We start from the raw sequence: 20,288 nt of genomic DNA on the forward strand, positions 1-20,288 counted from the left end.
AACAACTCGGACTGTGACAATCGGTTTTTTTCACGCTTTGGGCGGGCTCGGCTAGTTTTCTAAGGCAATGAAGTGCCTTTTCGATACCAAACATTATCTCAAGGTTTCAAACAGTGTATGGTGTAAGGGCTTCCAGTGGGCCAGTGTCTTGAAGCAGCCTAAGGAGCCAAGTTTGTGCCAGCCATCATGGACCCATGGACCCACTCAAAGTGGACTTTTATGTCTGGACATCATCACCACACTCCACACAAGGAAATGTCATCCTGCCACAGTCAGCCTATTCATATCCTAGTAAGTACTATTCATCCCTATGGCCTAAAAACAGGCGGAAAATGAAGACAGAAATGTCCACACACTGTAAGCACACATTCATCATGTAAAGTCTTACTTCTTATGCCAAGTTTATGCAATCCTGGTAACGACAGGACGGTTAATTTTACAACTCCAATCTTAACCAGAGGCGAATGGTGCTTGCTGTCCCGTGCGGCATCCATGACGCCAGAATATGGCGTTCCATTGACAGCGCCAAATCTTGGCGTTCTGGTCTGGTCTGGCCTGGAGAAGGGAACGCCAAATTTTGGCGCTCTCCATGGAACGCCAAGTTTTGGCAAGGAATCCGGAAACCAGGGATGGGAACGCCAAGACTTGGCGCTCTGGAGAGAGCGCCAAATTTGTGGCGAGTAAACTCGCCACAGGAATTGCAGTGACTCCACACTTGAAGTCTACACTCTCATTCCAGGAACGTGACACCACGTTGAAACGTACGTGAAAAAGTGTCACGTTCGTGTGGATGTGAATCGGCCAAAAATTAGCTTGTTCGCACATTCAAACGAATATGACTCAACGCTCAAACGAACGTGACATTTTGTCACGTGCGTTTCAACGTGATGTCACGTACTTGGAACGAGAATGTATTTGAGACTAAAAACTTCACTCTAGGAATTTGTGGAATTTTCAACACTTGGTTTGACAGTGTAGTCAATTTTAGAACTGAGGGTTCAGCAGCACACACCTTCAGGCAAAATAGACACTTCCACCAGAACGCCAAGTAGTGAAGAGCAAGAGGAAGAAGGAGGACTTGAACCAGTTCCCAAAATCGTCTTATTTTGAGGTTTGAGGTTACAATAATAATCTTTGTTTAATTTTGAACAATTTTTGATAATCCATATGAACCCATAATGTAACGAATAAGCAACTTTTATTAAGGCCAGGGACAGGTGAAAAAATGAAGAAGTTTGGTGAAATTTAATGAAATGAGTTCTGGGTGGAAAATGGTCCTTTGGACCTTCCTCTTTCAGGATCTGTCGGGACTTCGACTATCCGGGACCTGGAAGTGCTTAAAATACATCTTTTCGCACATTCCTGCATTTCCGACATTTTAGTAAAATTGTCCGTTTTGCCATCAAGGGGAGGTTCTGGTGAAAATCTTGCCATTTTCAAAATGAACCCCACTGTCATAATTTGTTGGGATCATACTTCAAAGAGACCATGAGCTCATGAAGAGACTAAGATTTGATTTTTGAAGGCATATGCCAGGTCTTGAACCCAGTTGAATTGTCTTTTTTGGACTGTTTTGGCTTTATTTAGCCGTATCTTAAAAAATCCTCTTGCGCATACTATTTTGACGTAAAAGACTCATCTTCACATTTTGCACTTCTTCGATTCATTTCAAAAAGATTCCAGCATGCCTAGTTCAAAATTTCCATTAAATTAGTAATCACATGCTTTTTTCATCTAAGAAGTCACTACAACTTGTCTATTTTGTACGTTGTTGATCAATTTAAGTGAAATGCATGCTTAAGAAGCTTGCCAATGATAATGTAATGGACATTTTCAGTTGTGCATGCTGATATCTTTTAAAAATGAATTGAAGAAGTGAAAAATATCCAGGTCAACCTTTTACGACAAAATAGTATGCGCAAGGAGATTTTTTTGGCTGAAAATCCATCAAAATCTGTCACCAAACTTTAAACGCCCTTTTCTCCGAAGGCCTTTTTTTACGCCCTTTTCTCCGAAGACATTTTTTTAACATTTGAATGGTCCTGTGCGCATACAGTTTGAAGTGTCGTCAATGTTATTTTTTCCACTGACTCAGTAGGTTATTGCGAGGAAACGCAAGTGACAGTTTTTGTAAAGTCCACCCAGAAGTATGGTTTTGGATATTCGTTTTTACAAAAATAGGGAAAATCTTTGGTTTTTGAAAAATGTCGAAGTTGAAAATTTGGTATTTTGCTATCAGTGCCGGAAACTAAAATTTGTCACTTGCATTTGTTCTTTGGACTTAGACGAACAAAAAAATATGTCGGTCAGGTCAATAAACCAAAATGGGAAATGCACAGGAATTATTTAACAAACACTTACAAAATTTTAAAAAAGCCTGTATCTCAGGAACCGCTTGATATTATGGGATGGGATTTTGGGTGAAATAAGGTAAAAAATCAATTGTGGGTCACTTTTTTTAACAATGCATATTTAAAATATAAATGTTGAACAAGTAGCCAATGTAGCTTTGAGACGTTCAAATATGATCCCTTGACTACGTTTTGCAGCATAGAAGCCTCGTCTTTCGTCCTCGTTTACTGAGCTAGGGTCAGGGCGGGGAAAAACTGGACAGGGGAAGAACTGGACACCCCACATTTTACTTCAAATGCCGTATGTACTGGCCTGACAACTGTCGTGTAATGAACCGCTGATGCCACGGAACAACTTTTGATAGTTGTTACTCCTGTGCCTACGGTATTTGAAGTAAAATATGGGGTGTCCAGTTCTTCCCCTGTCCAGTTCTTCCCCGCCCTGACCCTACAGCCGTTTTTAAAACTGGCTGTTTTGGCCCACAATTGATTTTTGGAACCAATTGTGGGTCAGCAATTTTTGAGGCTACTCGCGAGCCAAGCCTTGTACACCACTTACCAAACTAAGGTTGACTTTTAGTCCTTCACCTATTATATCCTTGAATCAGCAAGGGCGTCCCCCTCCGTTCCATAATTCGATTTTTTGTTAATGTTTGAAAACCATCCTTTTTTTTCGTTTTTCTTGCCCTTGGATAGGCCCAATTTTTCGTTCAATTTTTAAGGTCTCTCTTTGCTGCCCGATAGGTTTCGTTGTGGTCGATGCTCAGACATCCGCACCGTTTCAACTGACAAAGGAAGGTTGAGGGAAGACCCATGCCGAATTTGAAGCCCGTTCGGTCATTCATGGATTTGTAGCGGCCCGTCAAACAAAATGGCCCATAATTGATTCGTGACCCACAATTGAATTTTGACCTTAGTTTTTCATTAGGAGTAAGATTTTGACAGAAAATAAGAAGTTTTGGACCAGCAGTTTCTGAGATCATTTTTTCACCTGTCCCTGGCCTTAACTGTTTCCGGCTTTTGGTATTCTTCTTCTTCACTCGGTGTTCTGGTGGAAGTGTCTATTCAAATTGATGCTTGATGTCTTGTTCAGTCTATTTTATACATTTTCTACAATCCTTAAAAAGTATTTAAAAACAATCCCTCAAAGTGGTCAGCTGGACCCACTGGCTTTCAATGACTGAGCCGCGCCGTTTCCCATGCACTTGACTCTGATGCTTCTAACCGATTTTCGAAGGACTTCGTCATTGGCCTCGTCATTGGAAGCGACAAAGAACAATTGAAGAAGGGCAGTGCAATCATCAAACTGATTCGTGGAGTGGACGCCAAGGGCCGGGGCAAGTTTCTTGAACTGGATGCTCAGCCGTACCTCAATCGGAAGTTTACTTTGATGGAGTCGAGGGCCTTCTACTTCCCCCACCTGCACGTGACAAACGCCTTGCGGAGAGACCTGAAGGACCTGAAGAATGCCGAAGCGCCGCTCGCCGACTTCCACGACGAGATTGTGTTCAGCAGGTGAATAGCCTCCATTTACAAAGCGCCTTTGCTTAAAAAAAAATAATTCTTCGGGGGGTTTTAGAACGTGTATCACCTCCGAGGTCCTACCGCCACTGTCAAACACACGCTTGAAGTGTGGACTACAAACTCTGCTCTTCCAAGTGTGGGGACCGTAAATTCTACACCTACGCATTTCAAGAGTCGAGCTCTCTTCACTTGGTTTCACAGTGTCGGTTTTTGGCAGTTCGAATTGATGCACGCTTAAAATCTTACAAAGTATTTTGAACTTACATAATACAAACTAATTTACTTTGTTATTCGAATTGTTCGTAAATTACAAAGTGTTTTCTTTGTAAGCTTATGTATGGTCAAAATACTTCTGTTATACAAACTGCCCTTCTTTGTTAGGCGTAAAATAGTTTGTAAGGTTTTTTCAGTGTGAAAGGAACAGTTTAATTCATATGCTCTTCAATTTTTTGTCTTGAACTTTTTAAAAATGTGCAGCTTTACACGGGTGACATCACCTCCTGGGAGATCCTCAAAACTACGTTTAACTGGTTTTTCCTTACAGAGTTCAGAACCCACCTGAGGGTCCCCTTTATCTTCAGTCCTTTCGCAAGATGCGCCTCGATGCATCGGAGTCAAAGAGCCTCAATAAGAAATTTCAGACTCTCCAGCGAGCCATGTCTTCCTCCCAACGAAATGCTCTCAAAAGTGTGTTGACGCACAGGGTGGCTCTTGTGCAGGGGCCACCGGGAACGGGCAAAACATACGAAGGCTGCAAGGTACCATACCGTAAATTTTGAAGTGGATGTAACACTGGTATTCAACGAATGCGACGTTAGCTTGGTTAAAATTGTGTCTTTCTTGGCCATAGCCGTTTCTTAGTTCAAAATATTTTCTGTTATGTGGCGGGCTCCAAATAACCGCACTCAAGTTTCCGAAACTTTTTAGAGAAAGTCCATTGTTTGCTTTCATGGAGAGCTTCATTAAAAACTTAAGTCGTCTAACGTCAACACACATTCGTTATTCCTCATCATGTTGCGAACTACTGTTTGTTGACAGTAACGAACACTCTTTCTTTTCAGATTGCAGAGTACTTGGTGGAGCTCAAGAAACTGCCTTACGACTTGCTGCCTGGCCCGATCCTTGTGGTTACTACGACAAATCACTCAGTGCGTGAATTCTTGTCGCGCTGTCTTGACTTCTCAGACAAGGCAAGTTTTACTCGGCAAGTATTTGGATCAGTGCGGGGAAAACTGGACAGGGTAAGAACTGAGCACCTCATATTTTTCTCCAAATGCCGAATGCATACGCTTAACAACTATCATATGTAATGAACCGCTAATGCCACACTGTGGGAAAAAATCACAGTAAATCCTGTAGTGATTAGTACAGCTGTCACTGTAGTTCAGAGTACAGGATTTACTGTAATTTTTTTACAGGATCTACTGTACTTTGTACGGGATTTACTGTTACCTCAGGAGTGGAGTACGGAATATCCTGTACCAGGTACAGTAAATGCTGTAACCAGGTACAGTAAATAATGTGTCCTGAACTACAGTAAATCCCGGCAAAAAAATTAACGGGATTTACTGTGGTTTTTTCGCACAGTGCACGGAACACCTTTTGATGGTCGTTTGTTATGCCTGTGCATACGGTACGGTGTTTGAAGTAAAATACGGGGTGTTCAGTTCTTCCCCGCACTGACCCTAAAAGGTACGGAATCGTGAAGCTACATGTTCAGCGTCACAAATCATATTTCAACTCTAAATGCGCAGCCATTTCAAAAGCAGGATAACGGGACGAAAACTCAATTTTCGTCATTTTTCAGGAAACACAAATAACTGTTTTCAGGGGAAACTAAATCCAATCGCATGAATGATGCAATTGAATTTTTGTCAAAAAGGCCTAAGAAATAAATGTGAAAATTTTCAGAAGTGTAGCATCACTCAGTAGAACGGAATCACAAAACTATTTTTTGCATGATTTTTATTCTCTTTTCAACGGAATGTCCTCTTCAGGTTATCCACGGATACTCTCAAAAACACGATAAAGAAACGTACGGGCCTCTCCAGGACCAGTATAACAGAGACATGAGTTCCAGTGAGAGGCTGAAGCTCATGCGCAGCGCGGACGTACTGTCCATGACGACCACCCGTGCAGCCTATATCCGACCAACATTGGACTCACTTCACATCAAAGTCGGTAAGGCACACGCTTAAAACCTTACTAAGTATTCTGAGCATACATTGTAGAAACTAAATTACTTCATTATACGAAGAAATAGTTCGTAATTTACGAAGTATTTTCTTTGTAAGCTTATGTATGCTCAAAATACTTGGTCATAACAAACTGTTTTCCTTTGTGAGGCCTAAAAAAATTAAAATCGAACGAACTTTAATTATAATAATGCGTGCAGTCCAAGCCTCGTTCGTTCAAGAGGGTGATAACAAGGGACCGGCCCAACAGTTATTGGCGTTAAAAATTTTGTGTTCTTATCCTTTGAAACATTTTTCTACTCGCAGAAGCAGGGGGTGGCAACGGCCTAGGAAGGGCGTGAAGCGATGCTCGCGCCGTCAGTGCAGAGGTTGCGCACTTGTTCGAGATTATGAAAACTAGACTGTGTTCTTCAAAATGCTTTGCACCGATGGAAAGGGCTTGAAATCTAGGGTGCATAAGGCTAATTGCTCTTCTCCAAACTCTCACCTTACCTGTTATTAAGGTGCAGTGAAAACACCTAAAAACACGAGAAATCATAAAGTTTAGGAAAAACTCGAATGCGCCATGTTGATGTAAATGGTTCCACCCTTGTGTTCGGTTGAATTGGAAGTATCGGGCAGTCTACTAGGCCTAAATGCACCCCAAATTTTGTGCTCTTTTGATCTGTGCAAAGCGTTTTGCAATCAATGGGCTAGATCTTACAATCGAAGCAAAATAAGTAACCAATGCACCTTACTCGCGCATGGCTTCACGCGCTTCCTAGGCCGTTGCCGCCCCCTGGCAGAAGTAATGTGAGCAATGAGAATGAAAAAGTCATGATCAATAAGTTTTGGGCGATGAATTCTTTGTTACCCAAATTTGGGTCATAATACTGGAGCCATGTGGATAGCTGTTACACCTCACCCAAATTAGGGCGAGGTAGCCTTCCTCACCCAATTTTGGGTGATAAAGTAAAGTATACCTCGCCCTAATTTGGGTGAGGTGCAACAGCTATCCACATGGCTCCATAGTATTATGATGACCCAAATTTGGGTAATAAAGAATTCATCGCCCAAAATTTAATCATGATCATGACTCTTTCATTCTCAGTGAGTTTTTGCTTCTTTCGTCTGTTAATGATCGTCTTTTTTTTTTAAGTTATAGTTGAAGAGGCAGCCAGAGAAATGGAGGGTTTCGTTTTGGCATCTATTCCTCGGGGTGCTCAGCACTTGATCCTGTTGGGTGAGTATTTTGCGACGTCAAAGGTCTTTTTTTTTACCGTGGGCACCAAGACAGGCGAAAAGAAAAGTTGAAAATAAGGAGGGCCGTAGAATCAAAATACAGCTGCATGTGTGCTTTAAATTAATTCAAAGCCTTAAAAAACATTGATTACAAACGACAATTTTCTGTTCAAGCACCTCAAAATTTAACAAGCCACAAATGTTTGATTGGGCCGGGTATTTTGGGATTCCGAATGAATTTGTCGCGCTTTATGCCTACTTGTGGGTTGTTCTGATGCAGTCGGACTGTCCGCCTCCAAGCGTACAGATTTTTTAAGTGGGGCACGCCTTGATTTTATTGACGTATTTTACCAACCAAAATCATTCCTGTGACGCTTAAAATCACGGGCAGAGCCTGGCGTGTTGGCCTGATTTTGAAGGGAGTGCCCTGTAATTATTGCTTTCGTTTCCCAAAGAGAACCTGTTGAAGTGAGCACCTGCCTTCAGATTTGCTGTAAGAAAAATAGTTTTCGCACATTGACCATAATGTCGCCACAGGAGACCACAAGCAGCTGCGTCCCATCTGCGACAATGCCCTGGGATACAGTCACCACCTGACACTGTCCCTCTTCGAGCGGCTCATCAACAACGGCGTGACGTGCCCCATGCTGAACGAGCAGCGTCGCATGCGGCCCGAGATCGCCGACCTCATCAGGAGCATCTACCCCGCCCTGACGGACCACGAGTCCACTCGCAACAGGCCCCCGGTCGAAGGGGTGGACTTGCGAGTGCCCGTGTTCTTCCTTGACCACCAGGAGCGCGAGGTGCAGGTGTGTGCTTGCTTGCGTGTGATGGGCATTGGCGCGGAACCAGAGCCGAGAACCGTCTTCACAGCTAATCCAAGTGCACGACAAGCACTCACTTGCTGGCGTAGACACAGATTCTTCATCGATCTATAAACATTGATTTTTCAAGCTTTCAAGTGTAAGGCAGTGTGCTCGACACTTCCAGGCGTAGGAACGAACATGATTGATCGACACTTGCTAGTGTGTAGGACATAATGTCTTCGCCCCCCAATAGAATAATCCTACTGTTAGTGCAGCTCTAAGACAATCTAAACTGCCCGAGCAACATCCAAGACACTCCTGTCAGTGTCGATTCAGAACCATCCTAACTGCTCACGATGTGAATATCGGTTTTACTTAAGGCCATGGCGCTCGACACAAACCTTTTTGACGAACACTCTCATTCCAGGAACGTGACATCACGTTGAAACGAACGTGACAAAATGTCACGTTCGTTTGAGCATTGTGTCACGTTCGTTTGAACGTGAACAAGCTGATTTTTAGCCAATTCACACCCAAACAAATGTGACACAATGCTCAAACGAACGTGACACTTTGTCACATTCGTTTCAACGTGATGTCACGTTCCTGGAATGAGAGTGAAGAGCTTGTTAAATAGTTTGAGTCACAAAAACGTGGACATTGTGTTTTAGGGATAACGCGATTCACTTATTTGCAGTGAAGATAATTCATAAACAGTTTTAGCCATCTCTGCTGTTAAGATAGTTCTCAATCCGCATTGACAGTTAGGTTTGTCTCGGATCTGCACTGACAGTAAAAATTATTCTGTAAGGAGGCGTCCAAGAATGTCCTTGTCCTACACTAGGATTGACAGTGCTTTGAGGGAAGGCAAAGTAGCAAGTTGTGTCCACTCATGGGTCCAACCCTTATTCTATGAGATATATCCCTTGAGACAATGAATGATGATTGAGTAAATTCGATTAACACGCTTTGAATTTTCCAGGATGGATCTGGGTTTTACAATCCCTGGGAAGCAAAGATGGTTGCCATGCTGTGCCACTATCTGCTCGTTCAAGGCCATCCTGCAGAGGAAATTACAATCCTGGCCGCTTACAGGAAACAGATTGCCTGCATCTCCAAGGAGGTAACTTTCCGTTTAACGCTAGTCACCGACCCTATCGCAATTTAAACCCGCAGAATCAACTGTTCGCATTTTGTATGAATGACAGATTGAAGAGATCAGAGGGACCCGTTTCGGCATCCGTGTGTGCACCATCGATGGATTTCAGGGCGAGGAAAATACGATTATAATACTTTCCCTCGTCAGAAGTAATCCAGAGGGGAAAATAGGGTTCTTAAGAGAGGACAACAGAACATGTGTTGCGTTGAGCAGAGCGAAGAATGGTATGTATCTGAATTCTTCAGGTCCTGGATTCTTGTTTTCGTCTAGGAGGCATTGACGACGACGGGCTCACGGTTCAGTGCCGTCTCAGGTAGCCCTGATACTAATGCACAAACCCATAAAACAGCAGCGGGCGCCTCAGTCCGAAAGGCATCCATTAATATTTAGCAGTGCAGCAAAACGCATTCGAAATTCCTGTTTTATTTTTGTTCCCAAGTGCTTCCTTTTCCCCCCTTTTAAAACAGAGACGGTGTAGTGACTGCTACCAGGACGTGCAAACCTGACATTTATCGGGATTTTTGGTGCCTAGAATCTCGGAAACGGCTAAAGAAAAATAAGTTACGCTGTAGATAACTTAAATTTAAAATTCATTTTTGAAAGCGGGCAATATGGACCACCCCCAAAACTCTTTAAGGGGGCTCATACATGTTAAAAGCACTTTTTTAAAAAAAAAATTTTGATGTAGACGGATTAAGATTTTACAATTTCTGTGTTAAAATCCTTTAAGATAATTGAGTAAGCTTCATTTTGGCTTAAGGGAAAGTGACTTTGGACATTTTTTGGAGATTTAGTCGAAACGTTTAAAATTTTGCTTCTCGTAAGATTTTGTTCGCATACTTGCTCAGATCTGTGGGGAAAAAAACAGGGAGACTCATCCCCAGTAGTGTCATAGAATTGACTAGAATGGGCTTTATATCTGCAATAGTTTTAAAGAAAAAAAATAAAAACAATTTTTTTAACAATTTTTTAAACAAATTTTTCAACAAAAAAATTTTTTTTATTTTTTTTTTTGAAAACTATTGCAGATATAAAGCCCATTCTAGTCAATTCTATGACACTACTGGGGATGAGTCTCCCTGATTTTTTCCCCACAGATCTGAGCAAGTATGCGAACAAAATCTTACGAGAAGCAAAATTTTAAACGTTTCGACTAAATCTCCAAAAAATGTCCAAAGTCACTTTCCCTTAAGCCAAAATGAAGCTTACTCAATTATCTAAAAGGATTTTAACACAGAAATTGTAAAATCTTAATCCGTCTACATCAAAAATTTTTTTTAAAAAGTGCTTTTAACATGTATGAGCCCCCTTAATGTGATCGGTGATGTCGCCTACCTCTGGCATTGTAAACCGTTAGGGCCACTAGCATTCGAACTTGTAAGTTACTTGGCTCGAACTGATCATTTAGAAAAAGTTTAGGAGCGGTCCACATTACCCACTGGTGGTCCATACAAGGGGAAATAACTCCTGAAAATTTGTACACCGAAATTCAAAATTCATGAATTTCAAGCCGAAATTCATTGAAATTCATCGAAATTCATTGAAATTCATTGAAATTCACGAAATTCATTGAAATTCATGAATTTTGGTCTAAAATTTATCGAAATTCATTGAAATTCATGAATTTCGGTCCGAAATTCATTGAAATTCATCGAAATTCATGAATTGCGGTCTGAAATTCGTTGAAATTCATGATATTTGATCCGGAATTCAAGAAACCACGTGAATTATGGTCCAAAAGTAATTAAGATTCATTTAAATGGATAAAAGTATATCAATTGATACAAAAACTAAATAATAGTTGTACAAAACGTGGAAGTGCATTGAAAAACAATCATTTTCATGCAATTTTCTTGTAATTTAGTGCGGTAAGAGCTCTCCGGTGTGCGCGCTTAGGCTGAAGCAGCCTGGCTTCTAATACCGTCGGAAGCATTCGATTTTTCTCGGTCTAGATTCGGTCTACATGACCGTCTACAGACCTAAGCAACCCCGTCTAGCATTGAGTGGCCGTTGCGGCTGGAAGGCCCTGAAAAAATTACCGCGGCGTCGGGACTCAAAAGTAGCCATGTTCATCCCTTGGCTTGGCGCGAGTGTATCCCCGCGTTTCCGTCGCGTTGCTAGGCGTGCTGTGAGCACTCACCTACGTCATGCCCGGGCGGCCAGGGGGCCGTCCGAAAGCCGTTCCAGAAGGTTCGAGAAGGTTTTCGCTAAAGAACGGCCAGGAAAAAGGCCCAGTCTCCAGAGAAGTGACACACTGTTTGCAGACGTTCCCGCAATTAGGCAAGGTCAAGGAGCCCTGCCGAGGGAAGGAATGGGAGGGGGGGGGGAGAGGGGAGGGGGCAGCCGGGGCGGCGACCTGCATCCTTGGGCCGAGAAGCCTCCCTCGCCCGCCACGCCGTCAGGATATTGGGACCTCAGCTGCCCTCAAAATTGGCCTAGAAATTCATTCGAACATGTTTCTGAAGCAGTGAAAGGAATGGAAGACGAATTTGAAATTTTCAGATTTGTAATGTAAAGCAAAATATTAGATCACTGGGGTGAGCCACTTGTGAACAAAGACTATTCATCCCAAAGACCCCTCATTGTAAAACGCCATTGTCGTCTGTTTTCTCTCTTCCCCGCCCGAGACCCCCCCGAGAGTGAGCCAGTGTGCGTGTGTGTGTGAATGTGTGTTGGTGCGAGGGTCGGCCTGCCTGCCGCGGTGCACTCCTCCTATTGTCTCCAATTTTAACTTCTGTCGCTTTCAATTTTTCAACACTTTAAGCGCCATATTCTGCTTCCTCATGTCCACGCGGTTAACGCCATATTTTATTTTTGGATTTTGTGATATTTTTGAGTTTTAACCCAATTTGATTACGGAATTATAGAACCACATTTTCTTGTGTATCTCCCGAAGGCCTAGACCTAGAACTGAATTTCAAAACTGCTCCTGTACATCTTTTCATGGCGCATTGAACGAGCTCCTTTATTTTACTCTTAGACTTCTAGAAGCGAATTTACATTTTGCAGCCAGAGGCAATTGTCCTTGGGGGGCCAAGACCGCTCCTCTCTCGGCCGACCCGGACTACCTGGTTGGGTCTCGCCCGCAACCCACACTGCCGGATGGCTGCACTTTTCAATGGAGAATCGGGCGCCCTTTCCCTTGCGTTGGTTCAACTGAGCTTGTCGCGCACTCGTGAAAACTCAGAGGGCTTCCCCATTCGGTTACAAAGTGTGTGTATATTTGTGACTAGAGACCGGCACTGCCGCTCGTGGCGAGCCGGCCCGGCTCGGCAACCGAGTCTCTGTGCGAGAGAGAGGTCCGAGAAAGCCGAAGCCGAGTATTGCCGAACCCGCCGGTGCAAACGGGGCTCGTCTGAGCCGTGGCCGCCCGCGCCTCGTCGCCTAGCTTGGCGGCCTTGCGCGCGCTGGGGGAGACAGACACGTTCGCAGCTCCCAGCACAGCTCCCCGGCCGACTGCCGACCGACTCCGCACAGAGCCTCGTCGCTCTGTCTCTCTCGCACTTATGCGGGCCGCCCCATGAGTGCGACAGAGACGGAGCGACGAAGGTGATATGCGGAGTCGCTCTGCAGGCCAGCGGCAACGAAGTCTCACACCGAAATTCCTCAATTTTGTGATGAAATTCATGAATGTTGTTGTGAAATTCATGAATTTTGCAGTGAAATTCAATGAAATTCATCAAAATTCATCGAAATTCATCGAAATTCATCGAAATTCAACGAAATTCATCGAAATTCATCGAAATTCATTGAAATTCATTGAAATTCATTGAAATTCACTGAAATTCACCGAAATTCATGCGAAATTCAAAATTTTGTACACCGAAATTCAAAGTTATTTCCCCTTGGGTCCATATTACCCGAATTTGCGGTATCCCACTTTTTAAATAAGCAGCTGCTTACGACATAAGCCCCGTATTGGCGCCACCATGTTAAACTGTAATTCAACGAACGAGACGTCAAATTTATTAGAATGTGAATTTTGTCCTAGTTTGTTCGAACATGACGTCACATTCGTTGAATAACACTGTGAACAGCTTCAGACAAAAAAAAAAATACTTGGCCGGGGCCGGGGGACCCCTACAGATCTGGGTCCCACCTTTTTTTCAACCAGTGGATACTTATTGCCGAAACACCAGTAGGGTCAGATGCAGCACCGTTTGTCAATTTAGAAGGGGTGCACATTATTTTAAAGTGGCTGTTATTGAGGGTTTGGGGCCTTATGCGATCTCGGAACCAAAAGAACTGCCAATATGATTTTTTCGGAACATAAAAGTGAGTTCTTTCGAATGTCGGGTCGCCGGAGGCTCTACGAGGTTGGGTTTGGACGCTACGGGGTCTCAAAGTTGCTCAATTTCTCTATTTTCACTGAAGATTCGGGCAGTTTTGGGAATCATGTGGGCTGTTTTTGTTTTTTTTGGCAGGCAGGTTCCGAGATCCCACAAATCTCCAAACCCTCAAAAACAGCCATTATTTTTCAGAGATTTTGCACCCCTAATGAATTTACAACCTTTGTGGGATCCGGCCCTTTTGATGTTTCGGCAATTAGTATTCACTAGTTGAACCAAAACAGGGGAGCCGGATCTAAAGGTGTCCCCGGACAAGAAATGTTTTTTTTTTTAACTGGAGCTGCTCTGTGTGAAAACGGCATTTGCTGGGCACGTCCCCGTCTGAAAGAATAACATGATCCCTTTGTCCGATCGTTTTAATATTCTTTTCGTGCAGGGTTTTTCCTGGTGGGTGACTTGAAGTGTCTGACGGAGTCAGGGTCTGCTGTGTGGAACCATGTCCTGAAGACGCTGTCTATGTGGGAAAAACAGGGTTTTCGACAAAGGTTGTCCAAATCAAACCAAACTTCGTTTTTGGGTTCTCCTTGACCCAAAGACATGTCAAAAAAATTTTGAAATTTTTTCGACAAAATTTGTCGAAGTAGGAAATTTTTTTTATTTTACTCAAAAGACGCGGCAATTGATTTTGAAAAAAAATTTTTTTTTTCAAAGGTCAACTAAGGAGGAACATTTTGAGTTGTGTCCCATGTCCTGGTCTTGCTTAGTTTAATTGATACCCACCATTTTACGTTACGTGTTTTTCTCATTTTTACCTAAAAAATTAAAAAAATGCCCCTTTGCCAGTCAATTTGATTATAACTAGAGTCAAACTGAAGATATTTTATCTTTGTGAACCTCCTTCCATGCCTAACACACTATCTGGTTCCCCAAATGAACACAGTGTGTCCCAAAATACTATAACGGATCATTTAACGTTACACTTTGGAATAACGAGCACCGTGTCTATTGCTGGAGCAGTAGAGCAGCCCAACTATTTGTCACTGAAACAAGATTATTATTTTTTATCCACTTGTGAAGGATGAATCGTTTTAATCTTTAATCTTCACAAGTGGATAAAAAAAATAATCTTGTTTCAGTGACAAATAGTTGGGCTGCTCTACTGCTCCAGCAATAGACATGGTGCTCGTTATTCCAAAGTGTAATGTTAAATGATCCGTTATAGTATTTTGGGACACACTGTGTTTATTTGGGGAACCAGATAGTGTGTTAGGCATGGAAGGAGGTTCACAAAGATAAAATATCTTCAGTTTGACTCTAGTTATAATCAAATTGACTGGCAAAGGGGCATTTTTTTAATTTTTTAGGTAAAAATGAGAAAAACACGTAATGTAAAATGGTGGGTATCAATTAAACTAAGCAAGACCAGGACATGGGACACAACTCAAAATGTTCCTCCTTAGTTGACCTTTGAAAAAAAAATTTTTTTTTCAAAATCAATTGCCGCGTCTTTTGAGTAAAATAAAAAAAATTTCCTACTTCGACAAATTTTGTCGAAAAAATTTCAAAATTTTTTTGACATGTCTTTGGGTCAAGGAGAACCCAAAAACGAAGTTTGGTTTGATTTGGACAACCTTTGTCGAAAACCCTGTTTTTCCCACATAGACAGCGTCTGAAAACTGTGAACACAGGCGGGCCACTGCCCTTGAAGTGCCGCCACGGCAGAACGATCGGCGGCAAGTCTCCGGCCCACTTCCAAAAGGCTCTGTGCTGCGTCTGCAGAGTGCACGCCGCGGTGCAGAACGCACAGGCGTTTTTAGATAAGGGCCAAGACCTGGTTGAGAAGACAGAGGAAAGTTTGACTAAGTTAGAAGATGAACTCGAAACAAGAAATCCGCAACCTGGAGATCACGAGACGCGAGATGGGCTGAAGGGACGACTGGCATCGTTGAAGAAAAGTGTCAGGAACTGGGGATACAAGAAGATGCAAGCGGAAGAAGGGAGCCAACTTGTGGATGAATGGTTCAAGGAAGGATTGATACATTGTGAGGATACTGATGAGGCACTCCAAGTCAAGATACTCAATTTCAGAGGTCTGAATAGAATTCCTGCTCCTTCCTCTGGTGACATGGGCTTGGGGGTTGCGATTTATGGGTTCATGGATGTTTTAGTTGAACGTTGGAAGCCTACGTGGAAACGTTTGGCACATGAAATCAAAAAGTATTTTAATTCTACTTAGATTGTTGACTAATGGAAATGGACTGCTGTAACCGGTTAATTGAATGAAGCGACTGAAAACTCTTAGAATAATTGTACCATGCAGTATAGCCTGTAGGTCGGCCGATCATCGGGTGGTTTGCAGGGTTCAGGTTGAGCCAAAGAGCAAGATTCCCTTCTTCCGAGACCTCAGCTCCATAGTGGTGCTTAGGGTAACTCAAACTCGTGACTTCGACCATGTCAGTATGAATAAAGAATCATGTTTTCAAACGGCCACTATAGCGGCGTCAATCTCACTCCCGTCAAATGCTGCGAACTTCTCGACGACCGGCCATTGTGTAAAATGTCCTCAGAGGCTGTCGTAATAAATCCATACAACATACAAAAATGTTCTGCTTTATCTCTGGAATATGGCCCCACTCACCGTTTACCTGTTACCTGAATTAACCTGCAAGAAAGAGGGTCCCTACGGTCGCCTGGAGAGGCGGGTTGGGGGACTCATATCCCTCCGCGGCCAAACGCGAAGTAGTTTCCAACACATGCGCTTCTGTTAACAAATTCAATGGTTTCGACTTTGTCAGCACTCGAAATACGCGGTTTTAATTGTGTTTATCATTGGAATGATGAAATATGACGCCGGGGCGTCAGTGGGACGTCGGCTTGCTCAACCGGTCGGCGATGGTGCGTGAGGACGGACTACCAGAAGGCGCTCGACGCGGCGGGCCGCTGGAGTGGAGGCAGCTCGCCAACGCCACGGTGAATGCGGCGCGGTCCCTGCTCACTGCAGGGAGGAGGGCGACGAGGGCCAACCTGCGCACCGCGTTGTTCAGGCCCAGGCGCGAACCGGGGACGCCCACGCTCGCGAGCCGCTGAGGGAGGCCTCCAACGAGTGGAGGGCGACTGCTGCAGCAGCTGGAGGACGATGCAGAGGATGACGGTGGTGCACCGCACCTTGAAGGAGAGGAGGGAGCAGCGGCTACCTCCGGGGCAGGGGCCCACGCTGCGGGATTGGCAACAGGAGGGGGACGTGGTCCGGGCGGCTGTCCAGCACCCTGTCCAAGGCTCGGACACCTCGGGCTCTGGCGCGTCCGCGACCGAAAGCAGCGAGGCTCCGCCGGCACTTAAGGGGGGACATCACTCCAAAATGGTCAAAAATTGCAACTTTTTTTTATGAGATCATATTATAGACCATTCCTTTCTGTGTCGAATGGTGAAAACCGCATTCCGAAATTAAAAAAATTGCAGGTTTAGGAGGTTTTGGGCCGCAAACATGCATAGGGGAAAAGCCCACACTGTTAGAAAAAGTTGTGGGATAACGACAAAAAGTTCAACAGCATGATTGTTATAAGACGACAAAATTGTCAAAATTCAAAACAAAACAACCATCATATTACAAAAAACTTGTTTTAAGAATACAAAATTGTATGGTTACAAAAGAATATGCTCAAAATCAAAACAATAAAAGTATCGTTATCAAACAATAATTTCATCTCAAAACGACAAAAGTCGTTCAAAGATTGTTTGACTTGTAGGATTACGATGAAATAATCACATTTGCCATTTTGTCAAATATTCCGGCAAAAAGTCTGGGAAAGGCACATCTTAATTAGCATGAAAACTTAATGCTATTTTGATAACCTTTCATGACGAACAGCTGTGTTTTTGCTCACCAGTCTGCCTCAAAGGTTAAGGGGAGGTTCTGGTGAAAATCTTGCTATTTTCCAAATGGATCCCACTGTCACAATTTGTCCGGAATATAAAATCTTTCTTCGAGGAGACTAAAATTTGACTTTTGAAGGCACATGCCAGGCTCTGAACCCAGTCGAAGAGTCTTTTTGAGCCTATTTTGGCTGTATTTTAAAAAATCTTCTTGCGCATACTGTTTTGTCGTAAAAGCTTGACCTTGACATTTTTCACTTCTTCGCTAAGTTTTGAGACTTTTTGACGGAATATTTGACAATATGGCAATTGTGATTATTTCATCGTAATGCTAGGAGTCAAACAATTTTGAACGACATTGTCATCATGTAACGACATTGTCATCATGTAACGACATTGTCATCATGTAACGACATTGTCATCATGTAACGACATTGTCATCATGTAACGACATTGTCATCATGTAACGACATTGTCATCATGTAACGACATTGTCATCATGTAACAACAATGTCGTTGATTGATGATTTGGATCCAATGACTGTGAAGAGGATATGAGTTCAGCCAATGTCTATGATAATTTTATCGTTGAACAGCACTTTCATCAGACTACGACATTTTATCTTACGACATCTTTCTCAATTGACAGCAACTTCTGCTATGAAACTTTACGACAAATTTGTCGTAAACCAACAGCAGTTTTTCTAACAGTGCAGTTTCCCCAACTTTGATCGCGTTTTTCTCGGAACATGAAATTGCAAACGGTTGCAGGCCTCTAGGGCGCAGTTTTTGAGCTACAGCGGGGAGATTTAGCATGGAAGCTCCTACGACACGCCGCTATGGTGGGTAGCAAAATAATTTGAATTGGTCACTTTTTATTATTTTTTAACGTTTAAAATTAAACAATTTTGACCAAAAAAATTGAACTAATCTTTTTGGTATGTAACAATTACAACTTAAAATGATTTTTTTAATGTGATTGAGGTACCCACCATAGCCGGACATCTCAGGAAGGCTGTCACCAAATTTCGTTGTTCTAGGTCAAACCGTTTGGCGTCCAGCACTGCAACAGTGCAAATTGGTCTAACCTAACATTCAAAAATGTGTTTTCAACGAAAGCGCTGTACTGCCCTGGCGGATAGACTTTGTGTTGTTTGATACTTTATCTGTTAAAATATGAATAATGTATCTCTTTTCGTTTGGTTTTTATGACGATTTTACGAAAGCACTGTTTTTGGAGTGATGTCCCCCCTTAACGTGGCCGTTACCTCCGAGTTGTCCTTTGACTAGGACACTGTGTCCGTCCACAGTCGCTGCGTCTCCGGAGGATACGCTACCTCAAGAATGGTCAAATTCGGTCCAGGAAGCGGAAGAAGGGAATAACTTGACTTAGCTCCAAATTGAGTTTTTATCTAATTATTGTGCCTTAGACTGGTTCACATCATAACACCAAATTATTTGATTTCATTCCTTGCAGTTAAGGAGAAAATCCACATTGAAAAAGCATATAACTCAACTTGACCCCTTTTACGCTCTAAATGTAGCGGAAAATGGAAACAACTCAACCGAACTCCACATGACTCCGTTTAAAATATTTCCAATAGGAGATAAATCAACTTGTATTTTAATGAATCTGGTGTAAAAAGAATCAAGTCAACTTAAGCTCCCTTCATTTTAAAAACTGAAATGGAAAAATGAGCTAAGTCCAAAAAATACACCAGAGTAACAAGCGCTTTATGCTGACTAAAGTTCCAGTTGACCCAAATTCCACTCCGTTTAGGAAACACTGAAAACGTAATGGTCGGACACATGGTCAAAATTATGGCGTGACAACAAGTCACGCCAAAAATTGGCGTGACACGAAATTCACGCCGAAAACCGGCGTGACATGTGAGTCACGCCCTCATTTGGCGTGAATGGCAACGAGTTTTATGATACAAGTCATGCCAAAAAGCGGCATGACAAGAAATTCAAGCCAAAAATTGGCGTGAATTTTTGAGTCACGCCGATTTTTGGCGTGACTTTTATGTCATGCCGTTTATTGGCGTGACACTTTATTCACGCCCCTGCAGCGGCACGAAGTCACGCCGGTAGATTTTCAGTGAATACAACACTGTCAGAAAAATAGTCCGTAAATTTACGGAGAAAGTTACTCTAATTTTGGGAATGGAGACTCCGTAAATTTTCCATATTTTTACGGAGATTTACCATATTTTTACGGAGATTTTCCATATTTTTACGGAGATTTTCCATATTTTTATGGAGATGAACCGTTCTTTTGCAGAAATAAACGCATTTTAACGGTTTACTTCCCTCCTTCCACCTTCGATGTCAATGCAACCAGTGCCCTTTTAGACGAAAGTGATATTCTCCAAAACTGTTAGAAGATCCACTTGACCACATGCCATTTGGATCGGGTAAATGGACGGAAACCCAAAGGCGAGGTCGCTCGAGGGAAGGCGCATTCTTGGAACACCTAATCAGTTGCTCACCCGACCCATCGGTAACGTGAATTAGTCTGTTCTTTTTGATAAGTAAGGCTTCTATTTCATTTATAAACATAACTTCCATATTTTTACGGAAAAAATCCATAATTCAAAAAAACGGACATCTCCGTTAAAAAATGGACAGTCTCCGTTAAATTTCCGTTTTTTACGGATTTTTCTGACAGTGAAGTTGAGATGTCTCTGTTTTCCATTTCAACGGAAAGTGATAAGTTACAGAAACCCTCTAAGGAGTGATCTAACACTTTTGATGTTTTTCTCAAAATTAAGCTTTTGCTTTTTGAATTTTTTATCATCTACAAAATTCATTTGGTTTGTTTTAGTTTTCCCTGCTTATAGTTTTTTCTTTCTCCTGATAAATGGCCA

At 42.7% G+C, this 20,288-nt stretch overlaps 1 protein-coding gene across 4 annotated transcripts in view; it reads left to right on the forward strand.

Annotated features, from left to right (window-relative positions):
• Positions 1 to 16,147, forward strand: part of LOC117642401 (NFX1-type zinc finger-containing protein 1-like) — a 38,350-nt gene extending 22,203 nt beyond the window's left edge. The window contains exons 3-12 of one of the 4 annotated variants that reach the window (XM_034380565.1): positions 3,589 to 3,866; positions 4,420 to 4,633; positions 4,937 to 5,065; positions 5,873 to 6,056; positions 7,209 to 7,292; positions 7,829 to 8,100; positions 9,080 to 9,220; positions 9,306 to 9,480; positions 13,982 to 14,051; positions 15,220 to 16,147. In XM_034380565.1, coding sequence (XP_034236456.1) covers positions 3,589 to 3,866; positions 4,420 to 4,633; positions 4,937 to 5,065; positions 5,873 to 6,056; positions 7,209 to 7,292; positions 7,829 to 8,100; positions 9,080 to 9,220; positions 9,306 to 9,480; positions 13,982 to 14,051; positions 15,220 to 15,781 — 2,109 coding nt within the window. In that variant the 3' untranslated portion in view covers positions 15,782 to 16,147. Of the gene's footprint in view, positions 1 to 3,588; positions 3,867 to 4,419; positions 4,634 to 4,936; positions 5,066 to 5,872; positions 6,057 to 7,208; positions 7,293 to 7,828; positions 8,101 to 9,079; positions 9,221 to 9,305; positions 9,481 to 13,981; positions 14,052 to 15,214 lie in introns of all 4 variants that reach the window. The other 3 variants (XM_034380566.1, XM_034380564.1, XM_034380567.1) reach the window with 3 other exon arrangements.
• Positions 16,148 to 20,288: the final 4,141 nt, after the last annotated feature.

The sequence above is a fragment of the Thrips palmi genome, unplaced genomic scaffold (assembly GCF_012932325.1).
Source record: "Thrips palmi isolate BJ-2018 unplaced genomic scaffold, TpBJ-2018v1 HiC_scaffold_16, whole genome shotgun sequence".
NCBI classification, from domain to species: Eukaryota; Metazoa; Arthropoda; class Insecta; order Thysanoptera; family Thripidae; genus Thrips; species Thrips palmi.